Source organism: Fragaria vesca, linkage group LG3, assembly GCF_000184155.1.
Source record: "Fragaria vesca subsp. vesca linkage group LG3, FraVesHawaii_1.0, whole genome shotgun sequence".
NCBI lineage: Eukaryota > Viridiplantae > Streptophyta > Magnoliopsida > Rosales > Rosaceae > Fragaria > Fragaria vesca.
The window spans coordinates 22,535,435-22,559,304 of record NC_020493.1 but is presented as its reverse complement, the minus strand read 5'-3'; the positions used below and the strand labels follow the sequence as shown (position 1 = coordinate 22,559,304).

General features: G+C 38.5%; 5 protein-coding genes across 5 annotated transcripts; 3 read left to right on the top strand and 2 right to left on the bottom strand.

The window, feature by feature from the left end:
• Nucleotides 1-131: 131 nt before the first annotated feature.
• LOC101293567 (THO complex subunit 3-like) lies at nucleotides 132-3,148 on the bottom strand. Its single transcript, XM_004294835.1, has 11 exons — nucleotides 2,951-3,148; nucleotides 2,774-2,869; nucleotides 2,561-2,690; nucleotides 2,378-2,469; nucleotides 2,199-2,267; nucleotides 1,598-1,655; nucleotides 1,422-1,521; nucleotides 1,093-1,179; nucleotides 823-901; nucleotides 520-646; nucleotides 132-438 (listed from the first exon to the last, which is right to left on the bottom strand). Exons 1-11 carry the CDS (start codon nucleotides 3,020-3,022, stop codon nucleotides 401-403), a joined length of 948 nt encoding a protein of 315 aa, XP_004294883.1. The 5' UTR covers nucleotides 3,023-3,148; the 3' UTR covers nucleotides 132-400.
• A 703-nt stretch (nucleotides 3,149-3,851) lies between these two features.
• On the top strand, nucleotides 3,852-9,613 carry LOC101293277 (protein RFT1 homolog). The gene is made up of 14 exons (XM_004294834.1): nucleotides 3,852-4,079; nucleotides 4,193-4,275; nucleotides 4,495-4,589; nucleotides 4,668-4,828; nucleotides 5,081-5,232; nucleotides 5,592-5,710; nucleotides 6,214-6,377; nucleotides 6,525-6,599; nucleotides 6,891-6,962; nucleotides 7,436-7,573; nucleotides 7,970-8,125; nucleotides 8,619-8,671; nucleotides 8,762-8,940; nucleotides 9,028-9,613. The coding sequence occupies exons 1-14, from the start codon at nucleotides 3,992-3,994 to the stop codon at nucleotides 9,125-9,127; spliced, it is 1,635 nt and encodes a 544-aa protein (XP_004294882.1). The 5' UTR covers nucleotides 3,852-3,991; the 3' UTR covers nucleotides 9,128-9,613.
• Nucleotides 9,614-10,427: 814 nt separating this feature from the next.
• On the top strand, nucleotides 10,428-15,150 carry LOC101292680 (KH domain-containing protein At5g56140-like). The gene is made up of 7 exons (XM_004294832.1): nucleotides 10,428-10,726; nucleotides 10,996-11,081; nucleotides 12,768-12,913; nucleotides 13,680-13,799; nucleotides 13,879-13,995; nucleotides 14,197-14,340; nucleotides 14,479-15,150. The coding sequence occupies exons 1-7, from the start codon at nucleotides 10,599-10,601 to the stop codon at nucleotides 14,629-14,631; spliced, it is 894 nt and encodes a 297-aa protein (XP_004294880.1). The 5' UTR covers nucleotides 10,428-10,598; the 3' UTR covers nucleotides 14,632-15,150.
• Nucleotides 14,989-17,892, bottom strand: LOC101292979 (probable calcium-binding protein CML21-like). The gene is made up of 6 exons (XM_004294833.1): nucleotides 17,746-17,892; nucleotides 17,499-17,585; nucleotides 16,583-16,900; nucleotides 16,298-16,500; nucleotides 15,990-16,164; nucleotides 14,989-15,710 (listed from the first exon to the last, which is right to left on the bottom strand). Exons 3-6 carry the CDS (start codon nucleotides 16,779-16,781, stop codon nucleotides 15,601-15,603), a joined length of 687 nt encoding a protein of 228 aa, XP_004294881.1. The 5' UTR covers nucleotides 16,782-16,900; nucleotides 17,499-17,585; nucleotides 17,746-17,892; the 3' UTR covers nucleotides 14,989-15,600.
• A 2,535-nt stretch (nucleotides 17,893-20,427) lies between these two features.
• Nucleotides 20,428-21,462, top strand: LOC101291131. Its single transcript, XM_004296071.1, has one exon. It carries the CDS (start codon nucleotides 20,428-20,430, stop codon nucleotides 21,460-21,462), a length of 1,035 nt encoding a protein of 344 aa, XP_004296119.1.
• Nucleotides 21,463-23,870: the final 2,408 nt, after the last annotated feature.

Below are 23,870 nucleotides of genomic sequence, written 5' to 3'. Positions count from 1 at the left end.
GTCTCTTTACTTGCAAGAACAATAGTTTCTGTTTAACACATCTTTCAATGTGCTTAGCCTCGCCTGAATGCTCGGATTCAAATTCGGGTTACACATTTCCTCTTTGGGATTGCAAGAACATATTCAAGATGAAAGATAGGAAATCATTGATCATCTCTATCAAATACCTGCTAAGAGACGATATGCAACTACACAATAGGCATCTAGGCAGATACAGTACCTGAATAATACACGTATATGTATTCTACAATTGGCAAAATGGAGCACAAAGAACTAAATGGAGGCTAACAAACTGTTTTTGGATTGTGGAATTTCAGTATCAAAGGTAGAGTGAAATGCACAAAAGTCCTCCACTAACAGTCCAGTAGAATTTGGCAAAACAGAATCTAATTATTAGACACTAGCTCGAACCTTTGAAGCCAAATATCCTAAAGATACCTGCAACAAATTCGGACCAAAACATTGCATCAGTTAAGTGTGCCTTGTGTGGATGAGTGTGAATAAGAAACAGTACTATACCTTCACCAGGGGGTTTGATGTCATCCCCAGCATATGCAAGAAGATTGATTTTAGGATTCCATTCCACACTATTCATGGCAGCCCTACATGGAATTTGATGCACTGTCCGTGCAGTTTGAACATTTGCCTGTTTCATACAGCAGCAATTTAATGAATTAGGTATATCCAAATTAAGCAAAAAGAAAAATATAGATAAAATAAAGCTATAGTAAAATGACAGAAGCTGCCCTTATAGTCAAGCATTCTTCCATACAGCTCTTTTAAAGTTGCATTACAGAGTAAGAAGCCCTATAAGATACTTACAATATCAATAAACCAGTCCTCACTGGCACAAGCAAGATACTCTCCAGTGTGGTTAAAGCTTATTGTTCTCACAGGCGATCTGACGAAAAGTACAAACAGAGGTCATAACAGGACTAGAAATGCAGTAATGTGTATGCAGCAATAGTAAAAAAAAAAAAACTGCAGTAACTAAAGAGGAGAAAATATGCACATTGGCCATATTTTATTGAATAACTGCACAATTACAGCTTTGTTAAAATAATATTATGACAGGAAATCTGTAGAACTCACTCAAGTTTTGTAAATGTTCGCACACAGAGCATCTCTTTGATATCCCACAAGCTGACCAGGGAATCGGCACTCCCAACAGCAAAATATCTGTCATAGTACAAAAAAGCATTATAGAAGATGAGATGGTTTAAAGCAGGACCTGATGGTCTTCAAGAGAACTTTGTGGGGAGGAAGAGGAATAGAACAATGTAAATACTGTATACAAATGCATTCTAGGATGGAATCCATGAGAGTCGGCATGCTTCTTTAGGCAGTTCAACTATTACAGCAAGTTAAGGGGAACATGAGATAAAGGTGGTTTTCTCTTAGATAAATGAAGAACAGTATACCTTCCACATGGATCAATTGCAATGCAATAGCATCCAGCTGTATGAGCCATGAGAGTGTCAACTGGCTTAAGAGACGGGTATGATAGTACTTCAACAGTACCTGATCAGAAGAATATGTAATTAGAATAATGATCCCAGCAGATAAATGAAAAAAAAGGAATTGATATTGTTCTCACCATTCCCAGTCGTCAAGAAGAAAATATCACTTGTTGTGTTCCAAGCAATTTCATTAACCTGAAAACGAAGTAGATTAAATAGGACTTAGAGGCATCCCTTGGATTGAAGCATTCATGCTGACTCAAATAAGTTACACATGTTCTCACAGCTGCACATCAATTCTACATCCAGTAACTAGTGGAATAGATTGACAAAAGCCTTTTGACAACAAAAACGCAAGGATAGACATTGTAGTATTACAGCTTCGATATGGACTAGTCATCAAATACAGCTTTTTTCATGTAATATCAAATCATATTCAATTTGTAGAAAACAATTTATTCCTTTCTGAAATCACACCAGCAACAATATAATGAAAAGGATTGGGTCTTGAACTTCAGAAGAAAGCGAGATTAATTAACATTTACATGTGCTGATACACCCTCTTATGATTTGTGTTCTAGATAAATTCTAAGGTTAAGTTTGCATATTGCTCACAAGCATTGACTTTCTCAATGTTAATCTTCAAAGTTCTTCCAAATTGCTAAACTACGAAAGCTAAGCCTCTAGGGAACATGCAATATACAAGTCATAAGAAAAACCATGTCTATGAAATTTTACCTCATAGTTGAACTTCCTCTTGTGAATTGGCTTAAACTTCCGAACATCCAAAATCGTCAGCTCATCATCCTGCAATTCACGGAACAAAAAAAAAAAATCAGAACACCGAAAACATCCATACCTACTAATACTCACTATTCAAAAATTCCATCAAATAAACATTCACAAGCAAACATTACCCTATTGCCAACCGCAATGTGCGTCCCATCCGGCTTATACGTAATGTTAATGTTTTCCCCACTAAGCTCCGCTAGCTGCGCACACTTCCCAGCTGCATCACCCAGACACACACACACAATCACACATCAAAACTCTACCTCTACACCGGAAAATCTCTCAAATTAATACATAACAAAACTCACTGCGAGCATCCCAAAGCCGAACGGTCTTGTCTCCGGAGGCAGTGGCAACTAAATCAGCATGCTTTGGGTCCCAGCACAGCTGATCCACACTATCCGTGTGACCCTTCAACTCCACACCTTTCGCCTTACTCTGCAACAAACACAATAATAATCTAACATATTGATCGAAATAGCAAGGACACATTTGAAATGAGAGGAGGGGAGCTTGCTTACTTGTCCGTGAGGCTCAATGTGCCAAATCCGAGCTTTCTGATCGACGGAACCCGACGCGAGCTTGGTGCCGGTGCAGTTCCAGGCCACGGAATGGACCTTTTAGACGGAGAAAGAATTGAGAGCGTGGAGAGGAGAAATTAGGGTTTAAGTGGGAGGATTAGATAGGATTAGAGTTACCTTCCTATCGTGGCCGTGGTACTCTCGGCTGGTGAGGTTCTTGAACGGTGCGGCCTCTCCCGTCTCCGCCATTCAAGTTTGATAATTTACGAGTCTGTTGTTTTTTAAAGACGAGTCTATGTTTTCAGGGAGTAACAGGGTGTCTAGGCTGAGCGTATGTCTAGGCTGATCATGAGGGTTGTTCAGGGTGTGGTGGTGATGTGCATCCATTGTGTAGATGAGTACAATGAGACAGTAAGTCATGAACTCATCATATATTTATGGAAGTGAAATCCACTGTCATTTCTATTTTTACAGACTTAAATTTTGTCCAACTTAACTTTTGTCTTTTATGTAAATAATAACTAAAAATAAAAAATAAAAGTGTAGATTATAATTTAAAAAGTGTCGATTTCATATCCCTATATCTACTCTTCTACTAATGAAAAATGTATATAGGCAGCGCATATTAAGATCATGTTTTTACTCCGTGTATTTTCATTTTTTAGATAGAATATCAACTACAATGAGTTTGTGTTTCAGGTAGGGAGACAAGTCAAGAATTTATTTTTACCACCATAAACTTGTAATGTTGTTTTTCCCGTTAAATGAAATTCTTGATATTTTCTCAAATTTTTTTTAGTGAGTCTCATAAATGTTTTTTGTGAAGTGACAGAAATAATTTCATTGATCTCAGATCATACACGATCTCGCTTACTCAAGCTGAAGGATCTGCAGATTTGAAGATTACCTGTTTTACATTCGTTTCGTTAGCTCGCTGCTCAAGTAGTGTATTGACCGCACATTCTAAATATAAAAAAAAATCTACACAATTAATCCACAAGTTTGATAATGTACACCAATCCTATAGATACCAAGTTACCAATACCGATTTAACCAATGTTTCAAGGCAGTGAAGGTTACGAGGCAGCAGTCAAGTTGGTCAACAGTAGAAACACAAGAGGGAGTTAGGCGGGCGTCAGTAACAGTAACTAGATTAGTTCTCTCATTCTCACTTTGGCTCCATAACTCTGAAGTGAAACCCAATCAAACTCCACCAAGATGTCAAATTCTTCGTCATCGTCTGACACCAAATCGTCAAGTGACGCCAGCTCGTCGGATTTCTCACGCACTTTCAAGTACCTATTGGGTCAGTTCCTCCTTCTCTCTTGTCTTTCCTTGCTTGTTTTCTCAGCAATCTTACCATTCACATGTTTATGCAAATTGGGTATTTACTATTTACCCAATTTTTGTGTTGCATAGCTACCCAGTTGTGTTCAAGAGGAATTCCATTCATAGTCAATGCTGTGATCCTCAGAAATTTCCTTAAAGTTGAAGACTTTGCGGTAAAAATCACAATGCTTATCGTGTTTACTTTGTTTTACTATAGCCCACATGAAAAGATTCAAGCTTTAGTTTGTTGATACGTCTAAAATGGAATTGGAGAATAGTCTAACCTCATAATGCAGTAGAATTCTAGCAATGCAATGTCTGTTATGGGTTTGAGGAATGCTTTCAATTGATTCAGGATTGTTTTGTTGAAAAAAAATTATGTTTTGCTGCAGCTTTATGGAGTACAGTTTCCGTTGTTTGTGAATTGCGTTTTGTTTCTCAGCCGGGAGGGGTTTCGGCGAGCATGTCTGCGACAGGACATGAAAAGGTGATTAATTTAGGTTGTTAGTAATGCATTTGTGTTGCAGTAACTAAGGACTTATGATCAATGTGTGTTATGCTGCAGCGATGGTAGTTCAACAGAAGAAAATATAGCAAAGATCATGAAATTTGCATGGTTGGTTCCGCCGTGTGGAATCATTATTACTACTGCAGCGTCCGGTTTTGTCTTTTGGTGGAAAGGCTTGAGCTTTTCTGATCCATATGGGAAAGGGATCTTGATCACAGGTACATTGTTAGATCTGTTATGGCCTTTGAAATTGTCATTTTTTTGCTTTTGGCTTCTCCATGTCTATGGATATTGTGGCTAATCTTAGTGTTATGATGATGACATGTGTTTGCTTATAAATCCACTTGTGGTTTTTGAATCATTTGTATTGCTTAAATTTCGGAATTTGTTGATGATTGGACTTAACTCTGCTTGATTGAACTCATTATTCATAGTAATGCATCACTCACCTGAGTTGATGTATCTGGCAGGCAGTGCGTGTATATTAGAACTATTGGCAGAGCCCTTGTATATCCTTTCTCAAAACTTGCTTCTGCTTAAACTAAGGCTAGCAGTTGAAACAGCTGCTACCTTTTTTCGCTGCATAACAACAGCCATTCTCTTTGGCATGCGAGTTGACATGGTAAGATCTTTGATCAAACTACACGCTCACATATTCTTTATTTCCATATAGCGCCAACCAGGTAGTTTGTAACAATCTTATTTACTTCTCCTTTAGTCATATTCTCTGAAAATATCCTCGGAAAATTTGATGATGCCCATAAGTTCCTTAGCCAGGCGTGCTTTTCTTTAGTAGAACCTTTTATGGTTACTGAAGTGTATGGAACAAAATTTGTGGCACTTATTATTTTAACTAACTATTTGAGAGGCTATGATGAAACAAAATCAATGCTGACACACAGTCTACTATAGAACCAAAGTTGATGATTTTTTGGAGTTAGATGCAGATTCTAATTAAAAGTCCTAATTGATCTGCTGCAGGAAAAAGAGATTATATTTGCATTGTCACAAACGGCTTATGGAATGTGCTTGTTCCTAGGGTATTGGGTCTACTTTCTTCGTTTTCGTCCATATAGAAGTTCTGCTCTTTTCCCCTTCAGGTATTATATTCTGCTCCTAGTTGTACATTGTTATGTGTTTGTGTGTATGTACATACAAAATTAGGATGGTGAAGACCCATTCTCTGTTGCAACAAGGAAGTAACTAACAAGATAATGCTCTATAACCCATCATTGACTGAAAACCGTTATTTGTAAAAAGAGAAAGAGAAGTAAGGAACTCATAAGATCCTAGGTGAAACTTCTGGTCATCACATCCCTTGATTTCTTTATAGTAGAGAACTAGAAATGACTTCTTTTGTCCGGGGCAAGTTTGAAAGTTCTTTGTAAGTGATCAAATGTGTATTTGTGTAGTTGATTGGAATATTGTTGCAAGTTATGCTCATCATTTACTCATCATATTCATTGTTGTGGTCCGATATTTTTTCCTATTCATATGTAATTCATCCAAAATGACAATTAGAAGTCTTAGCTGAAAGGATAGATTGTTAAATTAAGGTTATCATCGATGTGTACTGTTCTTAACAGCTTAATACCTTTCACAGAGCAAAGGATAAGAAGAACTATGATGGAGAGCTATTAAAGATGTGTGAGTTGTTTGCTTTGCAATCCTGTGTGAAATTGATCCTTCAGGAAGGACAAAATTTTGTGCTTTTGCAGTGGGCAACATATTATAACCAAGCTGTATATGGATTTGTGGACAATTTAGGTAATTTTCTTGGTTCCAATATTTTGGGCCATACCATGATCACCTTAATAAGAGCTGATTCTTTTTTTCTTTTGTACCTATACTACTTTGACCGAATTTTATGTCAGTAATCTGGACCTTTTGTTTATTAAATTTATTACATTTCAGGGAGCCTGGTGGTGAGGATGGTGTTTCTTCCTTTTGAAGAAAGTACCTATGCTACATTTGCAAGGTCTGCATCAGGTTACTCCTCTCCTCTGTTTTGCTGTAGCTATTTTGATGATATACCTGCATTTTCCGAATCTTGAGTCAAATTTTATTTTGCTTTTTGTTTCTAGTGATTTGCGTTAGAATTGATTACTGGTTTTGCTTCCATCTGAGAAAGCTCCACAGTTCCATCTACAGTTTATAAGTTATACTCTCAGAAGTGGGATGCCATTAGTTGTGTGGCATTGAAATAGCATTACATCATGCAGGATTCAATTCTAAGTTTCTAACCAACTTTAGTTTTCTCCTGATGTCTTTAATTGACAGGAAAAGACCCAGATAAAGACAAGAGGTTGGGAAGTAGCCTTACAGAGGCCCTTAAGCTGGTTATGTTAATAGGTGTGCGCCTTTCCATTTCTTTTACTCTGTTTTACACAAATACAAGATAAGAATGTGTATATATGTTGTCTCCATAAATAGGTAAGTCATTAGCATCTCAATCCTCAAACGAATATGACAACTGTGACAAACCTGGATAATATTACTGAAAAAAGTAAAAGATAAAGTTGAGTTTATCATGCAGATATGCCTTCATTTATATTACTTCAAAACATGAGATCAAGGTAGTGAGAAGATTTATGTTAACCTTTGATTTTATTCCTTAGTGATCAAATTAGAGGCTACCCTTCTGATAGGGAATTTTCATGGGACTCTGATTTTATATCTCATCACTCAATAAATGCTACCTGTGAACTCATTTCTGTAGGAAGGTTCTGATTTTGACATCAGTCAAAAGAGGAACTAACATTGTTTCTACAGCTGTTTCTTCGTCACTATTTTTCTTGGTCTCATGCTGCTTGGATTGCCTGTAGGTCTTATATTTATGGCGTTTGGCCCAAGTTATTCTTATTCTCTCATCAGATTGGTGTATGGTCAAAAATGGAGTGATGGGGAAGCATCAACAGCCCTTGGATACTATTGCTTTTATATTATTGTTTTGGCGATGAATGGTGAGTAATGTTTTGATTCTATTTTTCAAAATTCACAGGCATATCAGCATGTCCTTTCTGCAACTGTCTTGGCCTACTACCAGAACAGATAACAGAAAGGAATAGTTATTAATTATGATAAGAATCAATGAGATGTGAACATTCAAGTCTATTTCCCATAGAATGATGAATTCCTGTATCTAAAAGCGAAGGGAATACCTTAAGATTCTTGACATGTATTCACCGATCTACTAAAGTTCTAGATTTGGAAGTGGTAGACCTTTCGAATGTTGTGAATGTTTCAAATTGTTTGGTTCACCTTTATGGAGTCATTAGTGGTCTTGTGTTAATTCAAATACTGCACCTGTATGCATAAAAGTAGCAGGCCAGAACTGAAATTCATTCTTTGATATGCAGGAACTTCTGAAGCATTTGTACACGCAGTTGCCAAGAAAAACCAACTCCTATGGTCAAATCTGCCATCTGTGCTGATAACGATCATATATGTAGTACTAAATATCCTGCTGGTAAACTCCGCCGGTGCAGTGGGCTTGATTTTGGCAAATTCATTGAGTATCCTTTCTCAAGTAAGATTGTGTTGATATGTTCTGAAGATCCTTGGCAACATTTATGTTTATCATTACTTTTGTACTCCAGCTGTTTTCCTCAAACTTCTCAGTCCTCACTTTGTTCTTTTCTCATTTTGCTTCCTTTTCACTTTTTTCATTTGTGTATAACAATAACATTCTGAAATGGACCCTTGGGTCTCACCTTTCCTCACCTGCTTATTTTTTAAATTCTTCAGATCTCCTTTGCACTCTTTTTTCACAAGCTAACAACATTATGTTGTTAGTTTTATAGCAATGAATGAGAACAATTGGCCTGAAAACATATCTGAGTCCAATAATAAAGAACAGTTGATGATCTTTTGTTTGTATAAAATTGCAAGTTGCATAACCCAGTAATATTGATTATTTTTCATCAGTTTGAAAGCTGTTATCAGAAGTAATTTGGATTGTGCATATGTCCAATAAAATTAGGCCTCTGGTTCCTTGACATGGTATAGATATGATTTTGAGAATAATATACTCTGGGGCATTCATCAAGCATTACTTCCAGGTATGATTTATTCATTTTTCTTGCTTGTTTGTTGAGTGGTTTTAACCTTGTAGCCATGTATGCTCTAATTTTTCTGCCTTCTTTTCACAGGATTCTTCCTCGTTTTCTTTTTACAAATGCTTACCTGAAGGATGGAAGGTCTTGCTGTTTTCAGGAATAACTACTATAATTTCTGAGAGAATATTTCTAGACAGGAAGAACTTCTGGGCTACTTTTATTGTTCATTTTACCATTGGGGTCGCTTGCTTCTGCACATCGGCATTTGTCATGTATGTTCTTGCTCCTTGTTTCTTGATATGCTTTGTTATTTTTAACTGCAGATAATTATTGGTAATAATTCTTTTTTCCATTGACAGTTATCGTCATGAGAGATCCCTTATCAACAGAATCATTCCCATCAACAAGATTTTCCCAAGCATCAACAGAATTGTCCGCTTCCGTGATCACTCAGACTGAACGAACTTTGCCCACTTTATCTGTGGGCATGGAGAATATTTTTGCCACTAACTTTGCTTACAACTTCTTATGCATGTCTGGAAATGAGGATTCCCGATTACGGCGTAACTATTGAGTATTGATGAAGCAAGAGCAAGAAGATGCTGGAGTTGCAGACAGGAATGCAGAAGCACAAGTGGGTAAAAACACTGACTTTATAGATTTTGTTGGAGTTTCCATCAACAAGGGGACAACATGATAGATACAAGTTAACAAGGGATCCCATTTAGTGGGCAAGATTTAATTCACGTTATTCGATATGTTAGAATCACAAAGCGGGGTGAATTGTCATGTAAATTCCTTATGGCATTAGATTACAAACACATGCAGAATTGCCGATATGTAGAACTCCATATTTCAGAAGTGTCAAATCTAACCATTACACCTGAAAATTTACAGCTAAAGAAGTTACTCTAAACTGGAAATTGGAAAGTGAAAAATTGCCAGAAAAACAGAAAGTTACAAAGTGATGATGAATCTTTCACTCTGATTCACATGCTACTGTGCTCACTTGAAAGGCCATTACATCCTTTACTATTTGTGCCAGAACATGATGCTTGGGGCCATTCATTTTCCACCAGAGCAATCATGTGCATTTCTGCCATGTACTCAAGACACTCCAGGATGTACTTGTCTACTTCATGTGCAAACCACTTCCTCAAGTTCTTCCTATTCTCTCCTCCAATCTTTCAACATTGAAGCTCTCCCTCTACTTTAACCTGTCTTAGTGCTTGTTATAGTGCTATGTTTGAGAACAAATAAACTAGGGTCAAATTTATTTATTTATTTTAATTCGTACTCTTATCTTGTCACTACAGTTACTTAAATCTTGACATTATCAAATGCGATGCAATCTTATTGAGGTTAAATGGCCACTCGGATTTTAACATGCGCAAAGCTAGTTGATCATTGCCTGTCGCTATCTTAAAATGGATGACAACTAATTTATTTCCAAGTCACAATAAGAATAATTCGGAAAATAGTTGTCTCCATTACCGTGTGTCCGTGTCTAGCAAACTCATCTTTTATTTATTAATAGGTAGATCAAAAAACCGTGTGATGTCGATAAAAATAGCATAGTGGTATAGATACATATGCAGTGGTTCTATAAAGTAAAAACTACTCCCACAAGCAAGAGGAGAAAAGAAATTACTGTGAGGAATTACTGAGCAGTTACTGTCAGTGTATGGGTGAAAGTAAAACTAAGCAGTGTAAAACTAGAGTCAGGTATAAAAGCAAATCCACCGACGCAATAGAGCTTGAAAATTGAGATTCCAGAGAGACACATCGTCTGGTAGGGAATCGGGATCGTCCCACCAGCCCCCCTCCACCACACAAAGCCGCTGCCGCCGCCGACACCGACGCCGACGATCAGAGCACCAGCAAGTCCACCACGACGACGACGACGACGATCGGACGCTGGGCTACTGAGATGACATCATCATCAGGCGTTGGTGGAAGGTACATGGCTTACTCGCCGTCGCTGTCGGCGCCTCTCTCCCCTCACATCTCCGGCCTCCGCTCCTCCTCCGCCGCCGCTCTCGTCGCCGAGCAAGAAAAGTAGTGCTCTCCTTCTTTCTTCTGAGATCTAGTCGATTTTGAACCAGTAACTGTTGTTCTGTTCAATCCAATAGTGATTATATAGATGAATCTAACTCTATGAAGTTTCTTGCTTTGATTGAGTAACTAAACCTAATCCGGAACTGAATCGTTAATGATCTAGTGCTTCTTGGTTGCAGTATTGTTGATTTCTTGGAGTTTGATTGTTTTCTTGCGGAATCGATTGCTTGATTGGCTCGATTTGTGATGTGATTAATTTTTCTGTGTAGATATCTATCGGAGCTGCTCGGGGAGCGTCACAAGCTCGGTCCATTTCTTCCTGTGCTGCCGAATTGCTTCAGGTTGTTGAACCAAGGTCAGTTCCGAACTCTTGGTTCAGCTTGTAAACCGTTTACTATAACTACTGTTACTAGTGCATGTAGGTGTTCATGTGTCGAGATTCAAGCACTAATATAACTTTTAACAACTACGAGCATTAACTCTTTAACTGAGGACACTATGCATGGTTTGACTAACTTTACCGGTCAGGAACTTATTCCTATAACATGACTAAGCTAACAAACAGTTCATACACGTTAAAGTGGTCCCATGAGATAGGCTAAATTCCATCGCCCACTTAATTGACATACAGTTAATTTAACTTGGTAACAAGCTCTGCGCAGTAAGGTCTTAGAGATGCTCTTCTATTGCTCAATTGTGTCGTATTTGTGAACTTGATGTGATTGATTACTTCTGGTATATTTGTAGTATAAGCTTTATAAAAGTTTGTTTTCTTGTACGATTTAAATTGAATTGGCATTGTATTGTGTGACTGTTTTGAAACTTCAGGTCATTGTTAGGGAAGTATATTGAAAACAGTGTTTAATTGATCAGTTTGGTAGTCAATTCCATCGCTGAACTAGGTTTGGGTCTTTACTTTGTGTCAGGGGTAGTACCCACAATAGTGGGTTATGTGGATAATTCTAAACTGACTTGATGGACATTGGCTCATTGCCAAGATAGGTGTATACTCTTTGTTCATTTGAAAGTTGAGAGGGTCTCCCTTTCCTAGCTTTTACATATGATAACTTTTGGAATTGTTGAGAAGGTGCATTTTTCACCAGGATTTAGTAATTGTATGTTCACTTCCATGATTGTAATCATGGATAAGTTCCTCTCGTTGTATCCTTTTTGATACCCATTTTCGTCAAACACCTCTTTTACTTAAATATAGGTGGCTTGATTAGTCTGAGCTGGAGCATATCTTATTGGTTGTGTTTGTCAATATAGATTGCCTTCATATGAGGCACGGCTCATCTTAATATAACTGCTTAATCAATCTGCCCATAATATGGTACTACCGATATTAGAGCTAACCATAATATGGTCATTGAGAATTTATGGTAAGGATCTCATTATCAGATACATAAATACTACAAGATCACAGCCAACCAGAAGGTATCAGCTGGTGTTTGGTCTATAGTTTTGGCTTGTAGTTGATATTGGGATTCAGTATGAAAAAGCTTGCCAGCTAGTTCCTAGGGATACCTGATCTCGATGTTCTTTTCTGAAACTGAGAGCAGATATTGTGTGCTTCTTTCTTTCCCTGTTTTCTATCTGTGTATTTATACGCTTTTCCTTCTCTCCTAGAGTAATCCAGGAGCTGACATTGGTTTACATTTGAGATTGATATATATGTTTAAGTGCTTGGGTCTGCTAGTGCTACAAAAAATAGAGGTCCTTGCCAGGTGTGTATTCATTTCTGGATTTTCCTTTTCTCTAACAAGTTGGGTTCTCTTGTATGAGTTACTTCATTCAGTGTTAGTAGTTATAAAGAATTTACCACTATCTTTACAAAGAATAGGTTTTCTTTCTTCATCAACTTTTATCATTAATTGGTAGTTCAGCACACTTTAAAGTTAATTTATTACTTGAGGGAAGCATTGGTTTTAACTGACTCAGAAAAAATCGGTGTTGTCTCTCCATTTTGTCGTGACTGCTAACCTTATAACAAATGCTAACTGGTACATCTTATTCTTGGAAATTGACATTTTTGGAGCAGAAATATTGCGTGTAACTACACTGTTGGGGAATGCATCAGTTTTAGGTCAAAGTGGACTTGAACATGCTAGCCCCCTGGCTTCTGGAGGAATGTTTTCAAATGGAGGTGCCGATATGGACGGATGGGCAACACGGTTTCAATCAGAAGTACGGATACTAACCATTAACTTAACATAACCTTATTGTCCATCTAATTTTACTGTATTTTGGAAGCATTCCTGACACGATCTCTTACATCTCATACTAACTCTTAACATTTGTTTAGATGTGCAATTGAATTGCAACTTTGTGACAGGTAGTCTGAAGCTAACATCGAGATGCAAAGAAATAACCAATTAGCTTTGCTTCTGGATTCCTCCTTCATTTTGGATGGTTCTCCATTATTCTGTGTTTTTCTTTTTGACAGAATCAAAACGATATTGTTGTTTATCAAGTATGGAATATGACATATGAAAAGGGCTTGTTTGATAGAAGATAATGGGAATCCTGACTGTCTTGTGTGGTGTACTAACCTCTCAGTTATACTTGTTCAACTATTAAGTTTGGCTACCATTTTGTCTTTAAAATTATTTTCAAACATCTAAGCTATTCTTATGGGTTCAAAGGGAGGGTAGGGGTGGGGAAAGGAATGCATAATGATGATATTTGTGGTTCTGGTAGATACCTTGAAATTCATCATCTTTTGGATTCTCAGTTCCATTCTGTCTGCTAAAGTGTACAGTCTGAATTATTATTTCATTATTTGTTGCTTGCTGGTTTGTACATATTCTTCAAACTGTAACATGATGCTTAATGAATATTGGGATCTCGGAGGTTTCTCAAGGATTGATATTTGTCGTTATTTTAATGCAAAAGGGAACAATAAGCACTACTATCTGTTATTTTCTTAACATAGTTCTGATGCAATGTCCAGATGTCAACTTTATTACAGCCCCCGCCAACACAAAATTGGCATGGTTCTCAAGGTAGCTCATCTGGTCTAATTGTTAAACGGACAATCAGAGTGGATATTCCTGTTGACAAATATCCTACTGTAAGATGAATACTAGATGCTGGTTATTATCTCACCGAATTTCTCTCCTGCTGCCTAACAAATCTCCTACATGTTGCAGTATAACTTTGTTGGGCGGTTGCTAGGTCCTAGAGGGAACTCTCTTAAGCGAGTGGAAGCAACTACTGAGTGCCGTGTTCTGATCAGGGGCCGTGGTAGCATAAAGGATCCAGCCAGGGTAATGTACTTTTCTTTTATAGTTGCACATAGCATATCAGTGGGCTTGATCTCACATTAATGTTTGCAAGTGAGTTTTAAAAGGCACTTATGATGGAGTTTCTGTTACTCTTTTTTGTAACAATTTACTTTTCTGTTCAGTTCTGACTCCTCATAATGTGGGTATCTAATGCTACTGCACTGTAATATTCTTGTCTTACAGGAAGATATGATGAGAGGTAAACCAGGGTATGAACATTTGAATGAACCCCTTCATATACTTGTGGAGGCAGAACTACCAGTTGAAATTATCGATGCTCGTTTATTGCAAGCGCGTGAAGTTCTTGAAGATCTGCTCAGGCCTGTGGTATGTTTTTCCTTTCCTTCTCAAAAGAAAAGATTTCTTCACCTCCTCTCTAGTAAATTTTGTTTATTCCACCTGCAAGAGATGAATCTTGGCATGATGTCTATATTAATTGTGTTATTGCTGCTGAAATTAATATAGGATGAATCTCAAGATTTCTACAAGAAGCAGCAGCTGCGAGAATTGGCAATGCTCAATGGTACACTTCGTGATGAGGGTTCTCCCATGTCTGGTTCTGTGTCACCCTTCAACAACAGTCTCGGTGGTATGAAGAGGGCAAAGACCAGAGGGTAGTGGGATTCTCATTATTGGAGAGCTCTTGGAGCTTCTTTTGTAAGTTTCTGCGAGTAAACAACAGTTCTCGCACCAGAGATGGTGCTGTGTCAGCCAATCCTCCAACTGCCATCGGGGCACTGGCAACTCCATTGTCTGCCAGTTCTAACTTGTTTCTATATGAAGTGTGTGTACCTACTGTTCGAGAGAGCTAAACGTATGGCTTAGAAAGAGGACGGTTTGATTTCAGGGGGTTTGCTTTAGTATGTTGCACTAGACAGTTTGGTCAGAGCATTAGCTCTCCTAGGCTGTCGTAAAAACTATTTTAAGCGTGTGATGGCAGTTTTGTTATGGTCATGGGTTTTGTGAACAAGTTAAGTATGGTTTGTACATGAGTAGTAGGCAAAAATATTATGGTCTTAATTTATGGATTGGAATATGTTGTACTCCTATTTTAGATTGTATTCAGTAGCTATTCAAGGCATTCTCTATGATGTTCTGTCTTGCTTCATTGCTTCAGATATTCTTGTAAATTCATTTCTACAAGAACTTCTAAGGTGCTTCATTGCTTCAGAGTATATAGCGCCACAGATAGATTTATTTCTCCTCTGTTCTTAATTTTGAAAGTCATATACGGTTAACATTTTTGCATCGTGACCCTTTTGTTTCGATTGACCATCTCTTGTCTATGTGAGAAATCAAGAAAGAGCAAAGCAATGTTCTGAAAATCCTGCTACATATTGCATGTCAGCAAGTATCAACTAAAAGAACAATTGTTTAGCAGCAAGAGAATGGGAATAGGTCTATCTTCAAACTATTTACATGGTCACCTCAAAGAAGGAATGATAACATCATTTTACATGGGACATTATTGTTTAAAAGCATAGGCCTTGTAAAGGAGCTTCCCTGACTTGCTCTATAATACCAGCCATGATAAAGAAGAGGAAACTCCATCTAGTGGCCAAAAGTTATCGAACCTTCTCTTCTTCTTCACTCCTCTTCATCCTCATCATCAAGATCGTCAATTCCAATCCATCGAGTGAATGCGAAAAGGAACTCCTTGAAGTTCACCATTCCATTTCTATCCCAGTCCATCTCTTCTGCAACAACAAAGAAGTAAAAGGTTCAGTGAATCAAACATCTAACTTCATATCATTTATCGAACTGAAGTAATTTCTGCAAGTACAACCATAGCTCATGTGGATGCGTACAGATGAATAATACTTGGCTACTTGATAGTAACATCTCTCGATAAGGATGCTTTGTTCAGAATTAATAACAATCTGTACAGAATTAAGGATCTACATGACGTAGTATGCAAGTATGTGTGTGCTTCAGTATTATTTGCTTTGAGATATAGAGAGAAAGAGAGAACAAACCAAATCTTTTCATGGCTATTCGCCCAGAGGAGCGTTCTCCTGTTGTGGTTTCATTAATGGCCTGAACCATCTCACTCTTGCTGACATAACCATCCTTGTTCTTATCCAAGAACACAAATGCATCCACCAATGTTTCGAATGTGGCCTCCAGCTTTGGCATTCCCATATCCACTTTCTAGCATAGTCAAGGAATACAAGCAGAACGAGAAAAAAGAAAAAAGAAACACAATGGTAAATCATAAATTGCTTTGCAGACAAATGGTGTAGCGTAAAAAGAATCATATAATCAACTTTTGTGTTCTGGATACTTTTTCACCAGCATTCTGATCATCCTTCAGAAGAAAGACGACACAAATAAGAACAATGAACTCATTAAAATTGATTCCCATATCCTCATTAATATCGCATGCTGCAAAGAGATCATCGATTTCCTCATCTGTAAACGAGACTTCCAGTTTTGAGAAAGCTCTTTTCAATTCATCATGATCGATTGCGCCATTTGAATCCTCATCTGTATAGAAAATCATGACAGTTAACAACCATGTGGGACATTAGGAGGGAGGGGAGGGGGGGGGTTTAGAATGAATACACACCAAACTGCTGAAAAATATCTTTGCAATTTCTTAAGCTTTCATCAATCTTTGGGAACTTCAAGATTATGGAGTTGAATGATTTCATGACACTTCCTTTAGCTGCTCTTCTCTGCATTGCTTCAACCATTTTGGCCTCCAGCTTTGTCTCAGATATCGAAAGACTTCTAGGGCTTTCAGCCTTTCCCACTACAGCCCCCATTGCCGATTAATAAGAAAATATTTGGGAAGCAGGATTGGATTGACTGATGTGCCTGGCCAATGGGGTAAATAAAGACTTCAAATGAGGTCCCAACAGCTGATGCAGATAAATGCGCGGCACTACAAGTTTATACATGCACAATACACAAGTAAGTATAGCTACTATACAAAAGACTCGTTTCCAGCCTTCCCATACAACGTAAGTCCAAATTGAATGAGATTAAAGTGCTGCCCCAGATAATGCATCATGTTAGGGATCGTCTAAAATTTCAGTCCTTTGAATCTAAAGTTTCACCTATAAAAGTGTAAAGTTTAACTGATAGCCGAATATAATTGTGTACTTTCTCAAAGCTCTGATTACGGAAGTAAGAGTAAATGCTGACTTCAGGCATGAGCTAATGAATTCAATGTTTTACCAAGGTTAAGATATGCATGTCTACAACTGGATGTATATGTAACCAGTTAAAAGGCATATATAGATCACATGCAATAACTAGATTCAACTCACTCACAAATGATCCAACAATCACACCAACTACTTTCTCTTTTGCATCCCAGAGAAAATTCTGGACTGGTAAATTGTTCTATGCTCAGTTCATCAACAGCAAATCAATTGAGGAAACATATGAAGAACAACAAGAGAAGATAAATGAAAGTGAAACTTCAAGCTTTAACCTAATGAAAAAGATCATTACTTCAAAAAGACAGAGAAGCACACCAGATTTTCTCAGGCTCTTTGATGCTGTAACAAGATCAGAAGCACCAAAATATGCACTTGATCAGAAATGGGCTTCTCTTGTTATGCCTGAAACTTAATCAAGAATCAAATAAACACAGGAAACCACCTCACAAAAGATCAAAAGGAGAAAAATCCATCAAGCAAAAATCAGAGTTTTGATCAATAGGGTGGTTATGGAAACAGAGCCAAAGTTAGAAGCATAGAAAGGCATCTGTTTAGTAGTCACCTTCATGTTTGGCTTCTGAACCAATATTTGTGCTCAACCCAACACGTACTGTCGTCCCACTCCACCCATCCAACTCCTTTCAAAATTTACAAGAACCACCTTCGCTGACCTTTCACAAATTATAAATACACCAAAACCTGAAAACCCAATAAACAAAACAAATGGTCTCAAAATGGTCTCACCTAACCAGCTTTTGTCCAATTTATAAACCAGTATTGCCTGCACGTATATGACAAGGGCGATTCATTGGAAGCATCCAAAATCCAAATCTGGGTGTGAAAATTTGCTTGCTCATGTTACAAGTGGCAACCATGCATTAATTATTGCATTGTTTTCTGGGCCAAAATGTAATTTTCTAAAGGGAGGTGCCTCCTCCATGCAATTTCCCATCTTTATTAGTTGTTTAGTGAAAAGATCCTTTAAACTAATATATCTCTCCACTAATCCATGGACTAAATTGCCATAATTTATCCTGAAATGATCATAGGTCATAATCCAATAATTCTTCCATGGCCTTGAGCTTTGTAGGGTCTGAGAGCAACGTTCCACTCTAGATATGCCTTGGATATTCTTCAACACTGGAGGTCTGGAGTTGAGGAGAGTACCCTAATGGAGCTTCATCTCGAAGGTAACTACGATACAAACATCAAGTAGACGTGTTTGATACAAAATAGACTAATTTAACATCAAGTGAAACAAACAAATGAAAAAAATGAACTTATGCCAATCTTTGCAAACACTTTCAATGGTAAGGCCAAGTTTACATGGAATTTTGAATTAGACAATACCATCCAATGGAAAGTTATCTTTCCAACACCGATTAGTTCGTATTCAAGGACATTTTGTTATAGCATAGTCTTGCACAATTGAATGAGACTGGTTTGGAGTTCACAAAATGTTTGGCCACTACTCCACTACATGATCAAGTAATACATATTTTGGTGGTTCTTTATTCTTTTGATATCGATCAGTATAGCAATTGTCGAGGCTTGTTTCACAATACCAGTTGGGTTGGAGAGCTGCTTCACAATAGTGCTGGCAATTGGCATGGATATGCATACTTTTATGCAAATTGGTCAGTCCGTCAGTGTATCTTAGGTTGGAGATGGCGTACATCTAAGAAATAATTCTAGCTAGCCGCCGCCAACCACAACACCACCTCCTCCTTCACAGGTTGATATAGGTCTAGTTTGGTACAGCTTCGTTTTAAGAAAAAATAATCAGTTTCTATCCGAACTTTTAGATTTTATAATGTTTGGTAAATGAAAGAAAAACAGTTTTTTTAAAAAATTACAGGTTAAAGGCAGCAGCTTTTAGAAGCAACCTGAATTGTTACTTTTAAAAACAGTTGTCACTAAAAACACTATAAATTAATAAATTTTATCTTAACAGCACTTTTAAAACTAATATTTACCGAGTAATTTTATTCACACATCCTAAAACACTAAATACACATTCCTCACTTAATATCCCACTCATTAGATATGTTATTTTACTAAATACACAACCCATAACTTCCCAAACTACCCTTGAATACAAGACTTTAATTTCAAAAATATTATTCAAGCATTTAGGGTTTCAGTTCAATTTCTTAAGGGATATAAGATCAATTTCTCAAGATATGTGGATCGGAAATGAACTCAACATTTTGTTGAAATTGAAGAATGCAAAAGTTAGGTTTTCATTTCCAGTCTACACTTCATGAACAATCATTGAAATTTATTAGAAGATTATATATCAAATGAGCACAGACCAAGCTCGTATGAAACTAAAATAAAAATCAAGATAAATAGCATGATACTAAGCATAATTTTTGAAGCTAAAATCATCAACCCAAATGAAATTAGATCTTTCTCGATCATCTGCTTTTAGTGGCACGAATCCTAGCTCTCAAGGTTCAATATAGTTTTTTATTGTTCAGTTTGATGTTTTTTGGTAATTTCATAGGCTTGTTCTAGGATATTCTTTATGTGTGTCTTGGTCTTATGCCATTAGGATATGTAGTTTGACTAGATCTAAGTATTCATATCCTTACCTTATTAGTATTGTGTAATTCCCTATATAAAGGGACTTTATCAATGAATAATACACACATCTTTCACGATTCTCTATTCTTAAACATATTTCACTTCATCACGTTATCAGCACTTTGCTCAACCCTTGAGCTATTATTTTTTCCAAACCCTAAAACCAAAGCTGAAGACTTTCGGCCCTGCTTCGGCCGCCACCGCTACTGCCGCCGCCGTCGTCGCCCTCCGACTGCCGCTTCCCGGCCGTCCGCTCCACTGCTTTCTCTCTCATCCGATCAAGCATTCAAGTTTTACGGTATGTTTTCTTTACAACCCTAAAACTCTTCAAAGTTCAATAACCTCGGGGGAGATAAAGTGCTTTCTCCGTTACTTCTACTCCATTCCATGTTTGGGTCGATGTATTTACAGGTTTACAAATCTCGGTTGTCCTCCCCGGGTCCAAAGTTGTGTTTGATCAACTTTGGTTATTGCTATTTTGAAGGTGTGTTTGATCACCTTCACACAAGTTTTCCGGGTCGTGTTTGATCGACTCTGGACGTTTAGGGTTGTGTTTGATCAACCCTAGAGAGACAAACCAAAAGCATTGTATTTGAGTATCCTTTTTAGGGTCTCCAACAGAAAACTAATACTACTTGTTCTCTCTTGTATGCAGATGGACAGAGGCATTGAATTCGACGTCCTTGACGCCCATGGTACCGAGTACCATCGCTGGGTCTCGGACATAGAGCAGACCTTCATCGCTAAGGATCTGACCGATACCATATTCCCCGATCCAGCTCAGGAACCGCCTCATAAGAGAACTAAATCTCAGGCACTCATGTTCTTTCGTAAGCATATCGATCCCACACTGCGCAGGCAGTATCAATCCAAGCACGATCTAAAAGATCTGTGGGATGCCCTTGCCGAACGCTTCGGCAACATTCACTCGACCTTGCTCCCGGAACTAATTGCTCGCTGGGATGAAATCAGACTTTTGGATTACAAGAAGGTTGATGACTTTAACAGGGATATACTTTGCCTACAAGCTCAACTGAGCTCATGTGGAGTCGAGAAAAGTGATGCCGACATGATCGAAAAAACTTTCACGACCTTCCCTTCAGCTGCTAAGATCCTCATGAACCAATATCAGCTTGAGTTCACAAATAAGAGGATTACTACATTTAGCGGCTTAATGACGCAACTCCTTGTGGAAGAAAAGAATAACATGATCAATGATCAGCATAATTTGCGTCCTGTAGGCACCCGGAAAATTCCGAAATCTAATTACAACAGCAAACGAAGTCAGAAAGCTCCGAAACGCAAGGATCAACATCGGAATGAACCTTATGCACGTGAGACTCAGCACCACCGTGCCTCTGGTTCTCGGGGACAAGGTAGTGGCTTTAGTGGCCGAACCAACACTTGGCGTCGAGACACCGGTGCCGCCGGCCCCAAGGGCGGTGCCGCTCCTCCTCGGAAGCAGCAAGTTCGCTCTTCTTCTGCCTTTGACGGTCAATGCAACAGATGTGGGTCCAAGGACCACTGGTATAAAAGCTGTCGCGCTTCTGCAAATGTTGATGCCGCATACAAGAAATACAAGGAATTGATGGAAGTCAATTCCACTGAAAACAATGGAGTTGAACATAATGTTACCTTCAAGGTCGCAGACCCCAATGAACAATGTTCTGACTTTGATGTCACCGGCTAAGATTGTTTTCTCTTTTACAAGTCATGATGTAATAAGACATCGTTAGCATGCCATGCTTAGTTTTCTTCTCAATTTTTTTTGAGACCCTTATGTACTCTTTTCAGCGCATTAATGAAAGTTTTCATTTTGGTTCTTCTTGTCTCTACTTGGTTCGAATTGATTTATATCTATCTTAGAAAACATGGCATCAACGCCGTGACTCTCAAGGAGGGTTACTAACGTGTTTTCCAGTTCAAGTCTTTTCCCCTATAGCGGATTTTCCATCATCAATTGTTCAACTAGGCTCATCCAAGTTAGTATGATGTCTTAGAATTGTCCGAAATTAAGGAGCTAGTGGTTTAAGTGTGCCTCACACTACCGACCCTTCACGGACATGCCTGGTCATACTTAATTTGGAGTTACCGAAAGCTTTTGATTTTGGATTCCCTTTACGCTATTACTCCAATTGCCGTCTTGTAAAAGACGTTAAAGACTTGGCACAACTGGACCATCATCGAATCCTCTAGGTTCTCAGGACCAGGATTTGATCATCAACATGTCCCTGTGGCCGAAGCATACGCCTCCATGCCACCGGCAAGCTTCAAAAGCTTCGCAAATGCCAAATATACGAAAAACAGTAATCTGTCCTCCTTGGACAGTCAATTCGTTTGAGCTTTGTGAACAGCTCCGGACGAACTAGACAGTGAGCTTTATATCATTGGAAAGCTCTACGAGTCTAGTTTTCAGAACATTTTGTGGTTCGTCCATATCTATTTTAACGAATAAGTTATGACTGTTTTAATGCGCAAAGGTCATTCTGCGCGAGAAATTTTCAGCACTCTCGGGATTGTTGCTACTTTTATCTTTTTCAATCCTTCTAAATGGCTCGATATCGACCTATTTACTCATATATCTACTCTCTTTTGTAGGTATGTCTCTTAGAGAGATCGAGTGCCTCGCAGATAGTGGTTCAACCCACACCATTCTAAGGAACCGGCAACTATTTATTGAGTTAGTGCCATGTAAATCATCTGTGACGACAATGATTGGATCTTCTCCTGTGATCCTCGGGCGTGGAACCGCTCACTTTTTTCTGCCTCATGGCACTATGATCCACGTCACGGACGCTCTCTATGCTCCAAAAGAGCATCGAACCTTGTTGAGCTTTAAGGACATTCGTGCTAATGGCTTTCACTTGGAAACTCATTGTGAAGATGGAACTGAGTTCTTATGTATTACTTCTCATGATTACGGACGTAAACGTCTATTGGAGAAACTTATGAGTCAATCTAGTGGTCTTTACCTTACTACGATTCGGATTATTGAATCTCATGTAGTCGCCAAACAGGATCTTTGGGACTCTGACTCATACAAGCTTTGGCATGATCGACTTGGTCATCCCGGAAGGGACATAATGATCCGAATTCTGTGTAATTCTCATGGACATCCCTTCTTTAGATCAAAACGAAAATATTTGGGATCTTTGCATCATAGTGGTGATGCCACAAATGGCCATCACGACCCAAAGGGGACTTTGACGTCTCCCGGGCTAGGCACCAACTTCCTGGCTGCCGCTCGGCCGACCCCTCAAGCAATTGAGGCGCGCCGTTCTTCCCTTGATGTGTCGTTGACTCTTTCCAACGCTCATCGTTCGTTTTGCCCAGCTTGCTCTTTAGCGAAAGTAGTATCGAGACCGTCTTACGCTAAAGATAATACCGAGAACATTCCATTTCTACATCGTATCCAAGGTGATATTTGTGGACCTATCCATCCTGAATGTGGACCATTTCGATACTTTATGGTCCTGGTGGATGCTTCAACGCGTTGGACTCATGTCGCGCTCTTGTCCACACGTAATGCTGCATTTCCAAAACTCCTAGCACAGATTATTAAACTTCGGGCTCACCACCCGGATTATCTAATTAAGTCAATTCGACTGGATAACGCTGGAAAATTTACATCAAAGACTTTTGATGACTATTGCATGTCTATCGGGATTGAGGTTGAACATCCCGTACCCCATGTTCACACGCAAAACGGTCTCGCCGAAGCTACAATTAAGCGGCTTCAACTCATTGCTCGAGCGTTGGTAATGCTCACCAACCTCCCTATTGCGTCATGGGGCTATGCAATATTGCATGCAGCCTTACTTATTCATTTTAGACCCACTGCTAAACAACCATTTAGTGCGTACCAGTTGGTCACTGGATATGAGCCTGACATTTCGCATCTACGCATTTTCGGTTGTTCGGTTTATGTGCCAATTACGCCTCCATTGCGTTCTAAGATGGGTCATCAGAGACGATTAGATGTCTACGTTGGTTATGAATCTCCAACGATTATCAGATACCTTGAGCCATTAACAGGTGATCTCTTTACCGCACGGTTTGCGGATTGTCACTTTGATGAGACATTCTTCCCGCCGTTAG